This window comes from Pelmatolapia mariae, linkage group LG1, assembly GCF_036321145.2.
Source record: "Pelmatolapia mariae isolate MD_Pm_ZW linkage group LG1, Pm_UMD_F_2, whole genome shotgun sequence".
In the NCBI taxonomy this organism is placed as follows: Eukaryota; Metazoa; Chordata; class Actinopteri; order Cichliformes; family Cichlidae; genus Pelmatolapia; species Pelmatolapia mariae.
In genome coordinates, this window is record NC_086227.1 from 23,355,444 (window position 1) to 23,374,518 (window position 19,075).

General features: G+C 39.8%; 1 protein-coding gene across 3 annotated transcripts; it reads left to right on the forward strand.

The window, feature by feature from the left end:
• The first annotated feature begins 23 nt into the window (after window positions 1-23).
• Window positions 24-8,100, forward strand: cmtr2 (cap methyltransferase 2). Of its 3 annotated transcripts, none has more exons than XM_063476497.1 (3): window positions 24-80; window positions 2,370-3,647; window positions 5,941-8,100. In XM_063476497.1, exons 2-3 carry the CDS (start codon window positions 2,382-2,384, stop codon window positions 6,988-6,990), a joined length of 2,316 nt encoding a protein of 771 aa, XP_063332567.1. In that variant the 5' UTR covers window positions 24-80; window positions 2,370-2,381; the 3' UTR covers window positions 6,991-8,100. The 3 variants fall into 3 exon arrangements, with proteins under 3 accessions (XP_063332567.1, XP_063332585.1, XP_063332577.1); XM_063476515.1 differs by lacking the exon at window positions 24-80 and adding an exon at window positions 108-275; XM_063476507.1 differs by lacking the exon at window positions 24-80 and adding an exon at window positions 1,130-1,641.
• Window positions 8,101-19,075: the final 10,975 nt, after the last annotated feature.

The following is a 19,075-nucleotide window of genomic DNA, read 5'->3' on the forward strand; positions in this document are numbered from 1 at the left end:
CTCGGCTTCACGCATGCGCAGGATCTTGTAAATCACGTGAACCGCTGGTTCCGCTTCCGGACAACAACATCAGCAGTTGGGTGAGTTTCTGCTCAGAGTTATCTGTTGTCTCTGTTATACAGTAGCTTTATAGAAACATCTTTCCTTCTTCCTCAAAGATTTAAAGGTCTGAACACGCTGTGAGAGAAGATTCAAGGTTTCCGAAGCGACACAACCCGGACTCTCTTCGATTCCGTAGGAAGTGTCCCATTTAGCATCCAGTTTATCACGCAGAGGTCTGCTCAGTACTCATAAAGCCCTAAACACACAGCTGTGTAAAGATTATTTTCCCTAACGCGTGCCCGCAGGTTTATTTACACACTCAATAATCCCAGTGTTGTCAGAATTTCTCATTTCAAGTGTCGTGTTGTTAATGTTTGCGGCATTTCTAAAGCAAGCCAATGACGCTATTAGCAGCAGCTGTGCCAGTTTCACTGCACAATGCAGTTATTTTATTACTGTTATTTGTACTCTAAACTAAACGCAAACTAATCAGATTTTATCTTTAATTTGATTGCTGAAGACTTCATATTTTTTAAAGATAAGGATGGCATGAGCCTGAAACATTAGAGATTTGGTTCATATTGACATGATAACATCAAATAGTTGCTGAACATCCCAAAGATGCTTTAAAACAGTTCAGTACAGTGAACTTATTGTCATATAAAACTACTGGATATTTTTTCTTTTTTAGACCATTCTCAGTAAACCCTTGAAATGGATGTGTGTAAAAATCCCACCATAGCAGCAGAAATGATCAGACCAGCCCGTCTGCCACCAACAATCATGTCACGTTCAAAGTCACTTAAATCACCTTTCTTCCTCGTCATTGGCTGATTAGACATTTGTGGTAACAGACAGTTGAATAATTGTACCTTTTATAAAGTGGCTGTGAGTATGAATCGTTCATGGTTTCTCTGTTGAGCGTATCTTTATTCATTTATCTATTTCATTATTTATTATAAGTATCATGTACCTAAAGTAAAAAGAGTGTTAATTAGTTTATTTGGATTCAGCTATGATTTTTAAGTTTAGAGTCACAGCACTTACAGTTTTATTTTTCATTTTCTAAATGCTTGTCATGGCCGTTTAATCTCCTCCCCGGTTTCTTGTATGGAAAACCAAGGGCAGCCAGGGACTGCATACTTCAGCCAAGGCTGAGATTCCCTCACACATAATAAAGAACCCTTCCAAAATTTCCGATCCAGAACCAGAATCAGGTGCAAAATGTAATCTTAAATTGGGAAAAAACAAAGACAGACAAAACAAACAAATCATACAAATTCATCCATAACTTTTTGACTACTCTGATAACAGAGAAAGAAACAAATCCACACATCACGTCATCAGTGACGGAGGGCTAAAAGTAACAGGCTGGTTTTCCATCTAGTTTACGTTAACCGTAACTGAAGTGTTTACAAATACTGAGCGGAACAGCTGACTTTCATGCACAGCAGTTTATCGGTGTGATTCATGACAAATGACAGATTAATATGTGTGATTAGCAAACATTGTTCATCACTGAGTCACTCCAGACTCATTAAGAAATGACCCAGAAGTACCTCCTCCTGCCCGGCACTGTGATCTAAATCGTGTGCGCTCGTGAGTAAAACGTTTGCTTTGGTAATTTAATTCTGACTGTAAATTATTTTAAAGTCATTAAATAAAATGCTCAATACTTACATGGGTTGGTGAATTTATTTGAGTATCCCATTATAGTGTTTCACATGGCTCACTACATCTCAGATTACATCACAGATTGAGCAGAAAATTAATTTGTGTGAACGGTGCTAAAGTCGACGCCCACAGCACGACGTCTACAAATTAGCTTCAGTTTGGCCTGTTCTAGCCCACTTGTCAACCAATCAGCATTCAGCCTGGGCACAGCTATGCACAACATGTTTGCAGACTTTGCATCCCTTTGTTTGTAGCACTCTGCTTAGGTAAACTCTACATTACTTTCTAGTCGAATTTGCAGCAGTAGTCTTTAAACTTGCAGTTATATCTATCACCCATCTCAGAGGGTCATTATTGGAACAGGCGGTGCTCAACTGATCGATTTTATGTAGAAGAAGACTCAAATTAGACTATAAATGCCCTCCCTTTTTATGTGACTGTGCTCAGAGCTTGAAATATAAAACCTGGTTTAGCAAAAAAAAGTGGATAAACACCTGTTCTATCTTTATAATAACTCTAATCTCTGACTGGGTTTTCAGCTTTTAGGAAGCAAGATAGTGCAAAGAAGACCTGGTTATATTGAACTTTCTGTCAAAACAGATAAAGCAGGTTTGCTTTTTAATCAGTCAGCTACCCTTCTTTTTTCCCCACAGGAAGTGTGGAGGATGAGCACAAGCAATGGGACCAGGAGGAAAGTCGGCAAGCAGCAGCAGCAGCAGCAACATTTTAACAACATGGTGGCACCTGACCCTGAAACTCTGGCTGAGATGCAAGGTCTTTTTAGCAAAGTTAGAACGTATGTGAAACCATCCAGTGGGTCTGAGTGGTGCATTCCTGACCCGAACGTTGCTCTCAGACACGCACCGGAACAGCACTGCCGTCTGCAGGCCCTGAAGGTTTCGCTGAATGACGTGAAGAACCAGCTCAGTGACAAAAATGTACAGGTTTGGCATCAGCACACCAGCTCCACCAATCGGGCCGGGAAGGTGATCAGTGCCGTCCGGTCTGCTGCCAACGCAGAGATCTGCACTCAGGCGTGGTGTAAGTTCTACGAAATCCTGGGAACCTTTAAACTTCTTCCAAACGAGGCTCTTCAAAACGGAGAGCTGAACACGGTCCATCTGTGTGAGGCACCGGGGGCCTTCATAACCGCTCTCAACCACTACCTCAAAACCAGTGAGGCCACACGATACTGTGACTGGAACTGGGTTGCTAACACCCTCAACCCGTACCACGAGGCCAACGGGGGAAACACAACCATCGCAGATGATCGATTAATTGCTAACACGCTGCCCTGGTGGTTCTTCGGCACAGACAACACAGGGAACATCATGATCCAGCAACATTTGCTGGATCTGCAGACCTTTATGTCTAACGTGCGGAGGATTGATTTGGTTACGGCAGATGGAAGCTTTGACTGTCAGGAGAACCCCGATGAGCAGGAGGCGCTGGTGGCGTCACTACATTACTGCGAGGCCACAGCTGCTCTGCTTCTCCTGAGCCCCGGCGGCTCCTTTGTACTAAAAATGTTCACCCTGTACGAACACTCGTCCGTCTGCTTGCTCTACCTGCTGAACTGCTGTTTTCAGTCTGTCACTGTCTTCAAACCCGCCACCAGCAAAGCAGGAAACTCTGAAGTGTATGTTGTGTGTCTGAACTATGACAACAAGGAGGCTGTGAGGCCTCTGCTCTCAAAACTGATTCGTAATTATGGATCACATCTAGCCGACAGGGAGGCACTTTTCCAGAATTCAGTAATCCCGGAGTCATTCATGAGCCAGCATGTGGAAGTGTGCTCATACTTCCACACCCTGCAGGTAGAGACGATATCAGAGAACCTGCAACTGTTTAAAGGTATAAGCGCAGAGCAGAGGCAGAGACTCGACCACATTAGGGACTGTGTAGCTCAGGAGTACCTACGGCGCTTCCAGGTAAGATGCTTTAAGATAATAGAAAACTGAGCTGATAGAAACCTAAATATCCAGCTAGCAGATGTTTGGGAGCTTTTATGAAGGTTAATTAGGATTCGAAGGCTTTAAGAGTGCCTAAAATTTGGCTTGACTACTGGCTATACTAAATCATGGCTCTAGAGAACGTGATGAGGGTCAGTCGTTCCACCAGTTTGGTGGGGATACAAAAAAACAAAACTTAAGAGACATTTTTCATCGATTGCTGTAAATTTATGTTTAAACATTCACTGAGCCCTGAGGGTGAAATTTCTCCAACTGTTGGACAAATTTCATAAATTTACAGACACATTTATGCCCCTTTCCCTAATTTCATAATTTCTTTGGTAATAACTTTTATGATATTAAAAAGCCCCCTGAGTACTTGAGAAGCCTAACAGAGAAATAAACTCAACTACTTCAGCACACCTGTCACTCCAGGCAGCCACGCCCTCACTTTAAACTTTAAAGCATAATTTCAGGATTAGTTATTTTAAAAATTAAGGTCAAACTATGGTGGGATGCAGATGAAAACTCAAGACTGTTCAGTACACGTGTATGTTGTTATATGTTTGGCACATCACTGCTCAGCAACAGCAGCTTTTCTTTGTTTCCAAATGAGAGTCGACGCAAGTGAAAAGCTTTGATGACAGCTATGCTTTCCTGTTCTCTCACATTCGCCCTTTCATTGCTCTTATGGTAACATAACGTCTTCAACTCAGAGTTTACTTTGATTTAGTTTTAATTATAATTTAGGCATCTTCTTTTAGTTTAAGTTTAGTTTTAGTCAACTAAATATCATAAAATTGTGGCAGACTAAATGTAAAGTTGACTAAAATATACAGTGAAAAAGTCTATTGTGTTATCGGGGAGAATTGCTCCGCATGGTTTAAAAATCATCTTATTTTCCACAATGTCAAATGCGAAATGTGTCCATATACTTGTTTTTTTCTTCCTCTCGACATTTTTTGAGAAATGTGAATCACTTCCAAACTCGTTCTGCACTTCTACACAACTTAATTACTTCTGATCGGATCACGCCTTTCCAGAATATTTTCATCTTGTTTTTATTTGTTGACCAAAGTGTCATCATAGTTTTCGTCCTTCTGCATTAGCTTTTAGTTATTGTCTTGTTTTCGTGAGGAAAAAAATGTCACTGATGAAAATTGCTGGTCAACAAAATGAACACTGCTTCAGCTAATTATTATTAATATTATTTTGCTTTATTTCATTTGTGACCGATGTGTGTGTGAGCAAGTGCACCAACATTGAGAGCTGGGAAAGGAGAAATTAGAGCGACTGGGTGTGACAGCAGTATGCAGCAGCCAGATGACTCTCAAACTGAGATTTAAATGAGCTGTAATTCATTATGGCAGTCCTGGCGTTCCATACGGGTGTGTGTAATACATTTTGTTTTGCAAAGATAGACAAGCACTGATATAGTGAAGCCTGATGTCGCTTTACACATAAAAGAATGACTTGCAGTTTTTATCTCGGAGTGAGGTTGGATTGATTCCCGGAGAGGCCAAAACCAGGCTGTAAACATGCATCCGAACCCTGTAAATTCGGAAATCTTAATGCGTGAGTCCTTGGGGAGTCAGCCTCGAGTGGCAGTTAGAAAAGTTTGGTTTTTGGTGTTTCCGCGTTGGCTTCATTTTTCAGTCCGCTTGGGAATGCGCACACTTCAACTGGAACTACATTTTCCCCAAAGGGAGTTCCTGCAGTGATACAAAACTGTGCAAGAAGAAAGAAAAGTTAAAGACAGCAAAAAGAAAAAATGTGTGTGTGCGTTTTTATGATGCAGTCTCACATACATTTAGCACTTCGAGTCAGACTTACTGAGCTGGACGAGAATGTGTGAGTTTCAGAGCCTGTTCATAGAAGCGTTTACACATTCAGGCTCTTAACGTGTATAAAAAAATAGTTCTTCCTGTCAAAAATAGTCTTTGAAAACTTTTTCTAAAAATTTTTTTCCAAAATTTTTCCGTATTGTGCATGCAACTTCATAGCTTTGTAAGAAATTTGAAAGAAATCCATATTTAAGATGGCTTGAATACTCATTCTATATTTTAATTTTCAATTTCATTCTTTTTAGGTTAGTCATCTGGTTAGGCTGCAACTTTTATTTAAGAAACAATTTACAAATTACAGCAAAAATCTGAAATTCACTTTAAATCCAAATGTAGCCTTTTTTTTAAAAAAAAAACATGATACTGTGACCCAACACTAGTGTGATGCTCCCAGAAGTCTAAATCTGATCACGTCTTTCTGTGTGCAGGTGTGCTTTCTCCCGCGAAGTCGATGGATTTCTCGTAACACCGTGATTCCTGCCTGCTGCAGCGTGTCAGCCGGACGACCTCTGGGACAGAAGAAGCAAACGGGCTCCTTCAACGAGCGGAGGGAATTGCAGACCTTAAGCTGGAGGGAGCGTGTTCAGAGGGGTTGCCATGGTACCTGGATACAGAGACACTGGACTGAGGAGAGTGGAAAGGACTGCAAGCTGGAGGGACCCCTGTCTAACTGTCAGGTGGATTCGTGGTATGTTATTGTGGGGACTGCTCTGCCTGCAGTCAGAAACTCTCCGTTCTGTGATGGAGGGTTGTTAAACCACTTGAACGAAGCACTAATGGACACAGCTGTAGACTGGACCCACGTGACTCCTTGTGACTCTTGCCATGTGGTTTGCACGTCCTCCATTTTGTCGGAGGTTGCAGGCCAGTGTGTCTTTAAAGGCGACGCTTTAGGGGGCAAAAAGAAGACGCAGTGTCTGGTGTTTGGCAGCTGCTCGGTTTGGGGGACCTCTGATAGCCAAGTTGAGGATCTAGTGTTAACATTTTCTGCAGAGCCTTCATTTCCTGAAAGACGCTCCATGTTGCTGCACGATGGTGAACCACTGTATCAGCGGCAGCTCTTAAGTTGTGTTATGTTTGCCCTGCAGAGCCTGAGCTCTGGGGACGCCCTGCTGCTGCCTGTGATTTCTGCTCTCACCCGTGTCACGGCAGCCGTTGTGTTCTGCCTGCACGCATGTTTTCGCTCCGTCTCCTTCAAGTGCCCTCCCCCCTCTGGAGGGGTTGGGACGGTGCTGGTGTGTGTTGGCTTCTGCCCTGAAGCTGCTGCCCAAATGCTGCTGGTTCTCGCTGAAGTCTGGGAGAGCATGAGCCAGCTGTTAAGAGATGAGGAGGGTAAAAATGAGCCTGGTGGAGGCGACAGACAGGTGCTGCAGTTTGTTCCCATGGAGGAGCTGCTCACTGGAGGACTGACTGACTTCCTGTGGACCGTGAACTCTGAAATCATCCAACGGAAGCTGCATCTGCTCATGCAGGCATAGCACTTTGGTGGGCTGTCACTGTGGTATACACTCTTTCGCTTCAGAAGCAGTTTCATCATGTTACAGTCCAGTTTATTTGCTTATGGAATCAGCGGACTGCTCAGCTGCATGAGCTTTCAGCAGTTAGTCACCGAATCGCTTTTGCATGTTGATATGAACTCATCTGATTTAACATTACACTCCTCTCACTTATTTACTACAACACACCTCCAGGTATTCAGATTCTTTAGTGTGCTTCAACTCGAACCAACGCTGGCAGTCAGAAGACGTTTATCAGACTTCTCTTGATAGATGCAGTCACATGTGAGACATCTATCAAGTGGAGCCACAAACGTGGCATGGCAAAAAATGCAAATTACTTTCAGTACTTGATCAGCAGAAAATGTCCATGACCAAAGTCTCAGAGGGATTTCAGGATGCTAAATAAACAGCGGTCCAGCTGTCGGCACCAAACCTCCTGTTGGTCACGGATGTTTTGAGTTGACATCACAGAGAGCCTGAAGTGCCTGCTATTTTGCATCAACACGGTGTTTAATCTCACTGTGTTGAGTATCTTTTTATCTTTTATGCAGCTCTCCGTCAGATTACTGTTTCCAGTTAATTTCATTTGTGTCCAGTGAGGAAAACTTTGTACTGTCAACGGACAGAAAAAAAAAAGTTCCATCTGTCATGCTCTGTACAGCTGGAGGGGGAGTGTTGTGGGATTTGTTTTATTTGTCATCTTTTTAGTTTGTTTATTCTGTTTTTTCAGTATAATTTGAATTAGGAGTATATTTTGTTATAAAAATAATGTAAAAAAAAAAAAAAAGTGGCTTTAGAAAAAGGACATGGAGGCTTTCTTTTCTTTAAGAATGCTAGTTTACTTAAGTCTGAAGATAACCCAACTAGTGTATTAACTCCTTAATGTCTAGTCATGTGTATTGTATTTGATACATACAGTTTTTGTGAGTTTTTGAGACTTATACATCATCCGTGTGATTTTTCTTTTCCTCCCCCAATGAAAAACCAAAATAAAGTGCACAATATTCTCAAGCAATAAATTGGAAAAAATGTATGATACAAATAAAATTTTATATATGCAAATTAATTTTTTTTTTCTCAAAAAGTTCAATAAACACTAAATTAAAAAAATAGAAGAAGAATTTTCTGGCAGTTGTTTCATGGCTCACACTTAGTTAGTTCCAAGCTCGGATAAATGAGGTTTTGATACTTGATTGGTTGAGACCCGGGTTAACAACACATGGTGCTTCTCTGGGATGGAGTTCATGGTGTGACAGAAGGTTGATGCTGGGGACAAAGTGAGATGTAGGCAGATGTGTTTTGAAGCCAACTTTAAAAAGGAGCATCCAAAAGATCAACATGATCTCGGTCCTGTGCAAAGTTCTTGAACTGCTTGTCAATTCTTGTTAGGAAATGGGTGCAGCAATTTTTTGTGATGTACAAACATTTGTGGAAACAGAGTATTTCCCAATTATCCCAAATGACTAAGCAGCACTTCCACCACCATCATATTGTAGCTGTTGCTTTATCTGTTCAGCCATTGGTGGACATCTTTGTAATACACCACTTACATTTATATAACCTAGTGTCAGCATCTGTGGATGTAGAAGAAGCTGTTAAATCACCCTAACTGCAGAAGGTTCACCTCAGAGGTTTCAGAAAAACAAACCAATAAATTAAACCAATATAAATAGTTGTTTATTAGTTCAGACATAGGTTTGCAACCAGGATGGTGACCCTGAAATAATCCGAATGAAACAGTACAAACCTTTCATGTGAGTATAGGTCGAGTGAGATTAATCTGTAATATAGGTCAGTAATGGGGTCAAACCATTTAAAAACTACCATTGTAAAAAGTAAGTTGTCTGGATTTTCATTATTTTGTTTAATAGCATTCTAGTTTGATTGCAGATTATAGCTGAAAACTGGATCACTGACAAAATCGGAAAGTTATATTCCACTAATCTTTTTTTCCCTGTTTGCCCGTCTCCATTAACACCACCACCCCACACACAATTTAAACCGCAGATTCATACAGATGTACGGTTTAGGAGATTTAATCCAGCAAAAATAGGAAAAGAAATGGATAGGTTTGTTTAAAAAGTGTGTGTAAGAGAGAGACTGGGTTGTGTAACTTCAATATATTTCTTTCTCTGTGTAATATTCTTCTCCATTCTGCCAAATTATGCACACACACACACACATCAAATAACTGAGTGTGTGTTGATTCTGACCACGGGCCACTCTGGACTTGAAGTCATGCACGGTCAGTTAGTTAACTCAGTTCGACTCTCAGCAGTAAGAAATCCGCGAGACAGCGAGGCTTAGACGGGCGATCGGCTTGAGTGAGAGAGACTACAGACCGCAAACAAAAGAATTTGATTATTTGATTTTTGCTTTTATTTCAGGGTTGAACAGAGATTCTCCACTTGCTCCTATTTCTGCAGAGTAAAGATGTTGACAGTGAAACTCTCATTATGCAACAATAAAAAAAATAAAGACAGCAGGAAGATGCTGGTGAGGAGGGACATGTTCATCAGAGGGAATCAGCTCAGTTCAGTCAGTTTTCTTTGTCTGATCTCACTTTCAGACAAGCTGTCTTGCTTGTTAGTCTCGCTCTGCGACTTCAATTGCTAGTCTGTGACAGAAATAAAATGGGTTGCAGTAAGTATTAACATTCCTCAAAAACATACCTGTCAAAACAAAAAGACTACTAAACTCTTGGTTTTATTCTGTGCCTAGTTTTCATAATCCTGTTTCACATTAAATTTGCAAAGTGTTTGAAAAAGCTCTGCAACAGCTTCTGCAGCAGGTTTTTACCTGATCAACAGTGTTTTTCCACCTTTAGGCCTCACGTGACTTCAAGGCTAAAAGGAGTCAAATAAAACAGCCTGCTGAGGGTTAAATGTCAAACACATGATTGATACAACAGTACAATAAAACTGGCTTTTTTTTTCTTTTTTACAAAATACCCTCTGTGCACAGTTATGCATTTTTTCTAATAAAACTATCAAAAAACAAATAAAAAGACGATCAAAATATAAAAGATTATCAAAGGGATTAAACCGGAATTACCAGCGGGGGTGTGACTCCTCCCATTACAAACACAAGGCTGGTTCCTTTTATGTTTTGTTAATTTTGATCTCTTCATACACTTTTATATAGTTTATAGGTTTTATGATTGTTGTGAGTGATCTTTGCATTGCTGAAATTGCACTTAATTTTGCTGAGCATGTTACAGTGACAATAAAGATCCTGTTCTATTCATTTAGAATAAAACTGATTTGAAGGTAAGCTAAAAAGCTGCTTGTGTACCTCACTGTTTTTTAAACAACAAAAAAACAAAGACATTGTGGCCAAAATGCCAGAGTTCAGGACTGAATATGGTACTAGTGGGTGACATCATGGGTGACTACTTCCATCTATGATAAGACAGTCTTTTGTATGCCTATTACTGACGAACAGCTTCTCCTCAGTTGTTTTGTCAGGTCCCACCTGTCTGCTTGACAAAGCAGTTCCATCAACCATCATCACTTCGATGAATATATCAGCATGTTTTCCTTCATGATATTTGGTCAGTTGATGAAGCTGTCAAAACAGATGTTTTGCCAGATGCTGTATCATCTTTTTGATAGAAGAAGATAAAATTGGAGCTAAGAGCTCAATATCTGCTGAATGGTCTACCGGAGTTCTCAAAATCTTCAACTAGGAGTAACTCATACTCACGGCAGATCTGTAGCATTACAAACAGAGCTCCAGCATCGAAGAAAATTCATTTTTCTCCAGCAAAGCCTTGATAAGTTTGACTTCTTAGTTTCTTGAGTCTTTGAAAATGTTGCCTATAGGCCTCTGGCACAAGCTCATAGACTTTGAAATGGCAACTTCAAGTTTCTTATGGTCAAGACAAACAGACTTTCTGAGCCTTGTATGGACCGCACATCCTGAAGCTAGTGGAGTGTGCTAGCTATCAGCTCAAAGACCTCAAAGTAACAGAGGGTTTATTTAGACTTCTGTGTTAAATCTGAGCTATAGCCTACGCCGTAACCTGACGTGCACCTCCGTGGAAATGGAACTACACCACGCAGCTCACAGTCACTATTGTGAATGTTCAGGACTGTTGACCTGTCCACCTCCAACTCTAGCAAGCTAAAACGCTATCCACACATTCAGCAATGACAGTTTGACATTGAAGCAGAACTCAGTAGTAATAACCTTAAGAGAGCTTGGTATGGTGTGAAAACCATGATAGGACTACAAACTAAGGGTAACTGTAACATTTCTTTAGATGGGGTTACCTCCGACAAACATTTGTCAGATAGTCTTAACAGTTTTTATTTTAGTTTTGAGAATCTTGATTGTTCTATGCAGACGGGTACAATAAGAAAAAAGACTACCACTCCTCCATTTTGTATGATGATGGGAGGTAGCTAATCTCTTTAGACACACTAAGGTTAAGAGTCCCAGATCTGACTACATCTGTGGACAGGTACTGAAAACTTGTGCTGATCAGTTGAGTGGGATTTTTTTTAATCACGTTTTTTCACCTTCTTTAGAGTTACAGACATTACTTAAGACTTGGAAAAATGCTGTCATTTTTCCAGCTGCTAAGGGCAGTTCCTCTAAGGTACTGAATGATTTTAGACCAGTGGCTCTGACTTTCTTTAGTGATGAAGTCCTTTGAGAAGATAATTAAGAAGGAGATTTTAATGCAGGTTGAACATCACCTTGACCCCTTCCAGTTCGCATATAGGGCAGGAAGACGTGTGGAGGATGCTGTTGTCACACTCCTGCATTTCTTGCATAAGCATCTTGACGGCCCTAACACTCATTCAAGATTATTATTTGACTTTTCGCCTGCATCCAACAATTTAGCTCCCCTTACTTGCTGATAGGCTTTATAATCACTTTAAGCTTGATCCAACTCAGTTGGGTGCTAGACCTTTTGACTAATAGGTCGCAATGCATAAAGGTGAACAGTGTACTTTCTGATGTGCTCTCCTCTTCTACTGGATCTCCCCACGGTTGCTGTTTCTCACCCCTTCTGTTCATTCTGTATACGAATGAGTGTCGCAGTAATTTCACTAACAGACACATCCTGAAGTTTGCTGATGATACAGTGATCGTTAGTCTTCTTGTGGGCAACGAGACAGGACATGGGCAGGTTGTAGAAGATTTTGTGGATTGGTGTGATGAGTCCTTCCTTCCATTAAATGTGTCAAAAACAAAAGAAATAATTATTGATTTTTAGGAACTCTTCTTATAGCTCATCAACTACTATCATTAAAGCTGCTGATATTTAGATTGTGAACAGATACAAGTATTTAGGGGTTGTTCTTTACCACAAACTGTGTTTTGATGCCACTACCAAAAAAGTCCAGCAAAGACTGTTTTTAAGGAAAATTAGATCGGTCTCATCTGAAATGTTGTCCTTGTTTTACAGAAGTTTTATTGAAACTGTTATTTCTTTCTGTATCGTTGCCTGGTTTGGTAAGATGACTCTGTAGAACAAGAGTTGGTTGGAACCTTTTGGTAAAAACTGCCAGCAAAATCTCAGGACATTGGCAAGTCAATGCCCTGAGGCAATTATAACAAGCATGGGCTGAGGAAGGCTCATTCTATTGTTAATTGCTTAACCATTCACTTCACAGTGAGTCTGACTTGTTGCCCTCTGGCCGTTGTTTTAGAGTACCTGTGAGGAAGACTAAAAGACTCCAGGTTTCCTTTATCCCTACTGCAACCTGTCTCCTTAATGGTAAATAACTGTCTTGTGGCTTTTTATTATTGTTTTGTTTACTCTTATTGTTGCCCTTGCTGCTAAACTAATTTCCCCTTGTGAGACAATAAAGTATTTAATTGATTTTTGTTGCTGGATTGAAACACAAAAATCAACAACTATAGAACTTACCTAAATAAACATAATCTTCCTATCCATTCCTATCCTTCCTTTGCCAGGCTCAAGGAGTCTTTAAACTCTCTGACTTCAGTGGCTGGAGCCCTGAATAACCTACCTTTAACAAGGATGTAACTCCACCAAGGATTATTCAGAAAACAAAGGCAAAATTAATGAGTGATACCTCAGCTAGACATTCACTTGTCTTAACTGTGGGACACTATAGAAAGCTCTACAAAGGTAACCAAACATCCAGGAAACTATACTCATTAAAACAATGTTTGGCAAAAATTAATGAAACGTCAAAGCTGTTTGACTTTTTCAGCATACCCCATAACCTTGGCGACCCGGTCGTCTGTACGGCCATCATGAAGGTTCCTGTTTATAGATTTTAGAACCAGATCTTATGGATGATTTCATTCATCAATAATTTCTCATTTCCTGTGGTTTGTAAGAAATTACACCAGGTTAAGCTGTACTTTTGTCATAACCAATAATGGCAACCATTATTGTGGACTCTGAAGCCAGACCTGACACACTCACTGTGTCAAATATTTATTGAACAGGAACTTAAAAATATCAGCTAAGACTTCCAACAAGGAGGTCACTAGGAAGTTCTGGAGTTTTATACAGCAGGTGACTTCTGTATGAAAAGAGAAGTAGATTAGTTTGTGTAGTAGACAACGTCTGAAGACTTTGATCCACAGGGAGAGCGAGCCCTTCGGCTGAGCTAACACAGTTACAGAGAGAATATCAGATTGCCTGTTTACCACAACCACAGATGACAGTCTGTCAGACAATGGTAACTCGAGCTGGTTCAGAAGTCCTGGCGAGTGATGATTAGAAAGAAACAGGTAGGTAGAGCCTGCCCATGTCCACCTCAGAGCTAAGGAGAGATCAAGGCAAAGGAGAAAGTGTTATGGTTCTGGGTCTTTTACACTGCATTTTTAAAATTTTGGACCTTTGTTGATCCTGATGATTATCAGTTATCCTCAGTTTGTTTCTTAGTTTGTTGCTGTGTTTTTCAGCTTTGTGATTTTATTGCAGTTGCTGTTATGTTTTTGATATATCTTCTTTCACTTTACCCCGCCTTTCTGGTGTTCCCCATGTTTTGTCAGATTGATGTTACCCTGTCTCCCCTTTGCCTACATCTCTTCGTTTAGCTGTTTATTCCCTCAGGTTGTCTTAGTTAGTTGTCACATCATCCTATTTCTTGGTTCTTAGTTTCCTAGCTCCTGGTGTGTTTTTATGGATTTCACTTCACCTTCAATAAAACATTGTTTTCATTGGATACCTGCCAGCCTAAGAGTCTGAGTTTGGGATTGTCAGTCTTCACTACCCCTTAGAAGAAAAGGAGAAAAGGAGGGGAAAAAACTAAAAGATTACCATGCTAACATCCTAAACAAAGACATTATACTTTCCCTATAGCTCAATTTAGTCATTGTTAACATGACAGACTGATGGAGGCCTTTAGTTTAAAGCATTGCTGTGCTTCTTTTAGGCTTTTCTGCCAGACACGCTCTCAGAGACATGATTAGGGTGTATTTTAACCCAAATCATTTTCTTAAAATTCAATCACATTTTTACGTTGGCTAAGCCAAGCAATCTGAGGCTGGAAACTGTCACTAATGCAAAAGAAGGAAATTCTCTGAGCCCTGTGACACACCGGCGACCTGTCCAGGGTGTCCCCTTCCTCTCGCCTTATGATAAGCTGGGTTAGGCTCCAGCCCCCACTCACGCCCCGTTATGCTGAAGAGAAGCAGAAGAGAATGGATGGATGGAAAGTCTCTGGGGGAAAACCTTGAAGGGAAACCACTTGGTCATGCTCAGCGCTGCATGCTTGATGACTATAGAGACTCTTTCTAGACTTAAGATAACAAATCAGTTCCAGTTATTTACTTGCCAAAATATATGTCATGTTAATATAATAAAAACATGCGCAGCACATATACAATGGTGAAGTAGTCATTATTATATAATCTCAGAAAAGATACTAAATAACTCTGTAAAAAGCAAACATGCAGTGCTTGTAAAAGTTGGGTGAATTTTGATAGTTACGCTCGAGGAATGTGAAGGATGACAGTTATGTTTTATCTGTGACGAGGCGAGGAACAGAGCAGAAATAAACAGCGCTAAGCAATCACAGAGAACATCTGCTCTCTGTCACCAACACACCGCAGCGATGCAAACGAGTCGCTCTCTCTCCTCCTGCAGATGTTGTCTGACAACAAACCCACTTTGTCTGTCTCATACAGGAAAGATGGATCATCTAAAAGCACACAGAGTAGAGGTCAACCTCTGAATTAGAATATGAGACACGAGGCACAGCACATCTGGCATGGTAGTAACAAACAATGCTTTTACAGTATGAGCAAGGACACGAACAAACATCGACATGCGGAAAAGGCACATTTTAATTTGTGGTAACAGCTCCCAGCAAGCAGCTTGTGAAGTTGCTGTCATGGCCAAAAGGCTTTTCAGAATCACAACCGAAAGCAAAGCCTTCTAAACTCTGCAGAGCAGTCACTAATATAGCAGTGTCACGCCACTGTTTTCTGCAGCATTAGTAGAAATGTTAAGAGGAAAGACATAAAAAAGATAAGTAAACTATGACTGGCTGTTCATATAAGTCGCCCAGTGAGATAAAACCTACATCCTAAATTTCTACATCCAAACTGATTGCTGCAGATAATATTTGAAGTGATACATACATAATCTTACATTAATTCTCGAGACCTTACTAAAAGAGAGTATGCAGTTTGGATGTATTAATCCTACTTTATACAGCTTAGGAGTCAGTGGGGAAAGAAAAAAAAATGCCACAGGAGGAGAAAGGAGGCATTTAAGGTTACAAATCTTTTTCTGTGACAGGTGTTTTCCATCTTCAAACAACAGAAACCTATTAACCTTTGAAACTCAGCCACACTCGGAGTGTAAATCTTTGTTGATTCTAGGGAATAAACATTTTAGTTCTGTTATAAAGGCTGTGTAAATCTTGTTAATCTCCAGAGACAAAACCAGCAGGTAAATCACCTCAGCACATGGGACTTTTTCCTTTTTCAGTCCCACCGATGGCACATATAGAGCCGTCTCCACTAGAAAACATTTTCTTTGATTTTGATTGGTTGGCTTTTTGAATGTGTGGTTTGTAAGATGCTATTTAGAAGCTCTAGTGACACAGGATGGCCCATGGTATTTGTGTGTCGACAGCTTTAATACAAATAGACCGATCAGCTTTTCCTGAACACGCACAGATGGTTCTGTCGCATTAAACGTGAATGTGTCCAATTCAAACAAATCAAAAGGTTATTTATTATATATTTAATCAGGTTACAAAAGCTGCAATAGTAACTCAACATTTTAAATAATTTAGTTGGAGGTGGTCTGGGGCTGCGTTGCTGCTTCAGGATCCAAACAACTTGCTGTAATTGATGGAACCAATTCTGCTCTCTACCAGAAAATCCTGAAGGAGAATGTCCTGAAAGTCAAGTACACTTCGGTTATGCAGCAAGGCAACGATCTGAAACACACCAGCAAGTCCAGCTCTGAATGGCTTAAAGTAACAAACCCAAAATGAAGGTTTTGGAGTGATCTCGTCAAAATCTTGACTTTAATCACGTTAAAATACTTTGGCATGACCTTAAAAAGGACGTTCTTGCTCGAAAAGCCTCCAATGTGGCTGAATTTAAACAATCCTGCAAAGAAGAGTGGACCAATATTCCTCCATAGTGAAGTGAATTAAATGTGTTTGATGATCTGAAACATGTAAGTGTGACAAATATGCAAATCCTAAAAATAAGTACTAAATACTTTTAACAGCGCTGTAGTTCAGACTGAATCAGGTGACCCTGACCCATCCTAAATTATGCTGTGATAAATTCAGGCAGCTGTGGGACTGTTTTACATTCACTAAGATTCACAACACAGTTATATTCTTTACAACAGCTGGTGTTGGCAGTGCACCTCCAGTGTAGCCAAGAACAGAAGCCCTTGGTTTTAAGTAATTTATCTGTCATAGTCTGATACTCATAAATCCACTTCTCTGAAATTCTTCTCTTGGCTCCAGAGATGATAAGTGCTAATGGAGCACATGGTGTGACCCTTTTGAGTATGTGACCTGACTTTAGATCTTCAAATGTTAGCTGTGCTTAAAAGCTGGCAGTTTCTGCAACACTTAAGGATTAAGTGTGAAAAACCACAAAGTGTCAACCAAATATTGGTAGATGAGGTGCCAGTCCTCAGATAGACAGCTATAATCCCATGTTTCTGCTATTACTGCTATTAAAACATCTAATAAAATGTCAAAGCAAAGACAATGTAAAAAGCCATACTAAAAAAGAGAATGTTAATATATATATATATATATATATATATATATATATATATATATATATATATATATATATATATATATATATATATATATATATATAGATATAGATATAGATATATAGATATAGATATAGATATATCTATATCTATATATATATATATATATATATATATATATATATATATATATAGATATAGATATAGATATATAGATATAGATATATATCTATATCTATAGATATATATCTATATCTATAGATATATATATATCTATATATATATATAGATATAGATATATATATATATCTATATCTATATATATATCTATATATATAGATATAGATATATAATATCTGACTATAGAGAGTCACAGATTAGTTCAATTTTAATTGAAGTGCTTATGTTATAAAATTTTATTTAACATCTATTTTTTATTTTAACTATAAAAGCCTTAAAAATGGGAAAATTGAAGATTGGAAAAATCTTGGTCTGATGAGTCTCAGTTTCTTCTGTGACAGATGGCAGGTTCAGAATCCTGCCTCGCATCAACAGTTAAGGTTCATTGTGGTTGGTGTAATTGTGACATTTTTTGCTTTGGGCCCCTTAATACTAGTTAAGCATCATTTAAATGCCACAGCCTGCTTGAGTGTTGTTGCTGAACATATCCTTCCCTTCTTGACTCAGTGTGCTCATCTTCTTATGGCTGATTCCAGCTGGTTAAAGGAGAATTAAGGTAAAATACAGTCCAACCAAGTAGGCACATATAAATATGGAAAAGGGCATAAAAGGTAAATACTGACTGCAGTCTGATGGTTTGTGTGAGATGTGGCTGGTATTTCCACGCGGTGTTATACTGGGTACAGTTAATCATATTGACAAATCTTCAATTGGATACATAAAAGTAAAAAATATCTATATAAGAATAAAACAAATATATATGTTTTCGACACTGACAGTGTTTGAGGGGAATTTGAAGGAAAAAACCCCAAAACCCAAAAGTCTAAAATGTTAATCTGACATTGCTAAAACCCGCCTGGCTTGTATTCTGAGCCAACAGCTTGCACTTTGAGCTCATTGTCTAATTTTCTATCCAAAACATAAACATGAGGCAAAGCCAAAGCCTAAAAATGTGCAGCTGCCAGAGCGAGTGCTGGAAGCTGCTGTGTGTTTGTTGGGTTGCACATGTGTGTGTGTGTGTTTTTAACAGTTTGGCAGCTAGATTATAGACCATATGGGCCACATTGGTTTTAGTTTAATTTGATTAATTTGCTTCAGCGCTGAGGATTTCACTAAGCATTTATTCTTTTCTACAGTTTGAACAATTCTAATCAATAACGGATGGATTTTTGCTCATTGCAGGTGCTGTTAACTGCACACTGGTGCCTCTCTCTCTCCCTGCCTCTCTGATGGGGTCTCGCTTTTTGCTCGAAGGCACATCAATAGTTTTCTCTTCAACCAGTGAATTGGATTGACTCAATAAAAAGGATTGCCTGTAGGGGCAGAGAGCACAAATCAGGCCACAGGGACACTTGTTGTTCACACACACACACACATAGACTCAGAGTACAGTAGACGTCCATTTGAGGGTGTGTTTGCTCGGGTGTGTGTGCTGGGCTGTCTATATGGGAGTGCTTGTTGTGCTTCAGTGCATTTGTTTATGGAAACCTGTCAGCACACAGATTCATCACAGCTGCATGTGTGTGATCCATGCTCGTACTCACACATTCAATTTTTCGCCCCCAACAACGCTGATGCTGCAGAGTGGATGTGCACGTTGGAGAGGCATCGCTTCTCACACTGACCGATGCTCCGGCTTCAATGCTTCAGTCAGGGCCACAGCCTAAAATAGACCACAGACTGAAG

Excerpts from the sequence above, each read along its gene's own strand:
- cmtr2 (XM_063476497.1), top strand. The coding sequence starts at position 2,382 with ATGAGCACAAGCAATGGGACCAGGAGGAAAGTCGGCAAGCAGCAGCAG. Across the intron at positions 3,648-5,940 it reads AGTACCTACGGCGCTTCCAG|GTGTGCTTTCTCCCGCGAAG; the intron begins GTAAGATGCTTT and ends TTCTGTGTGCAG.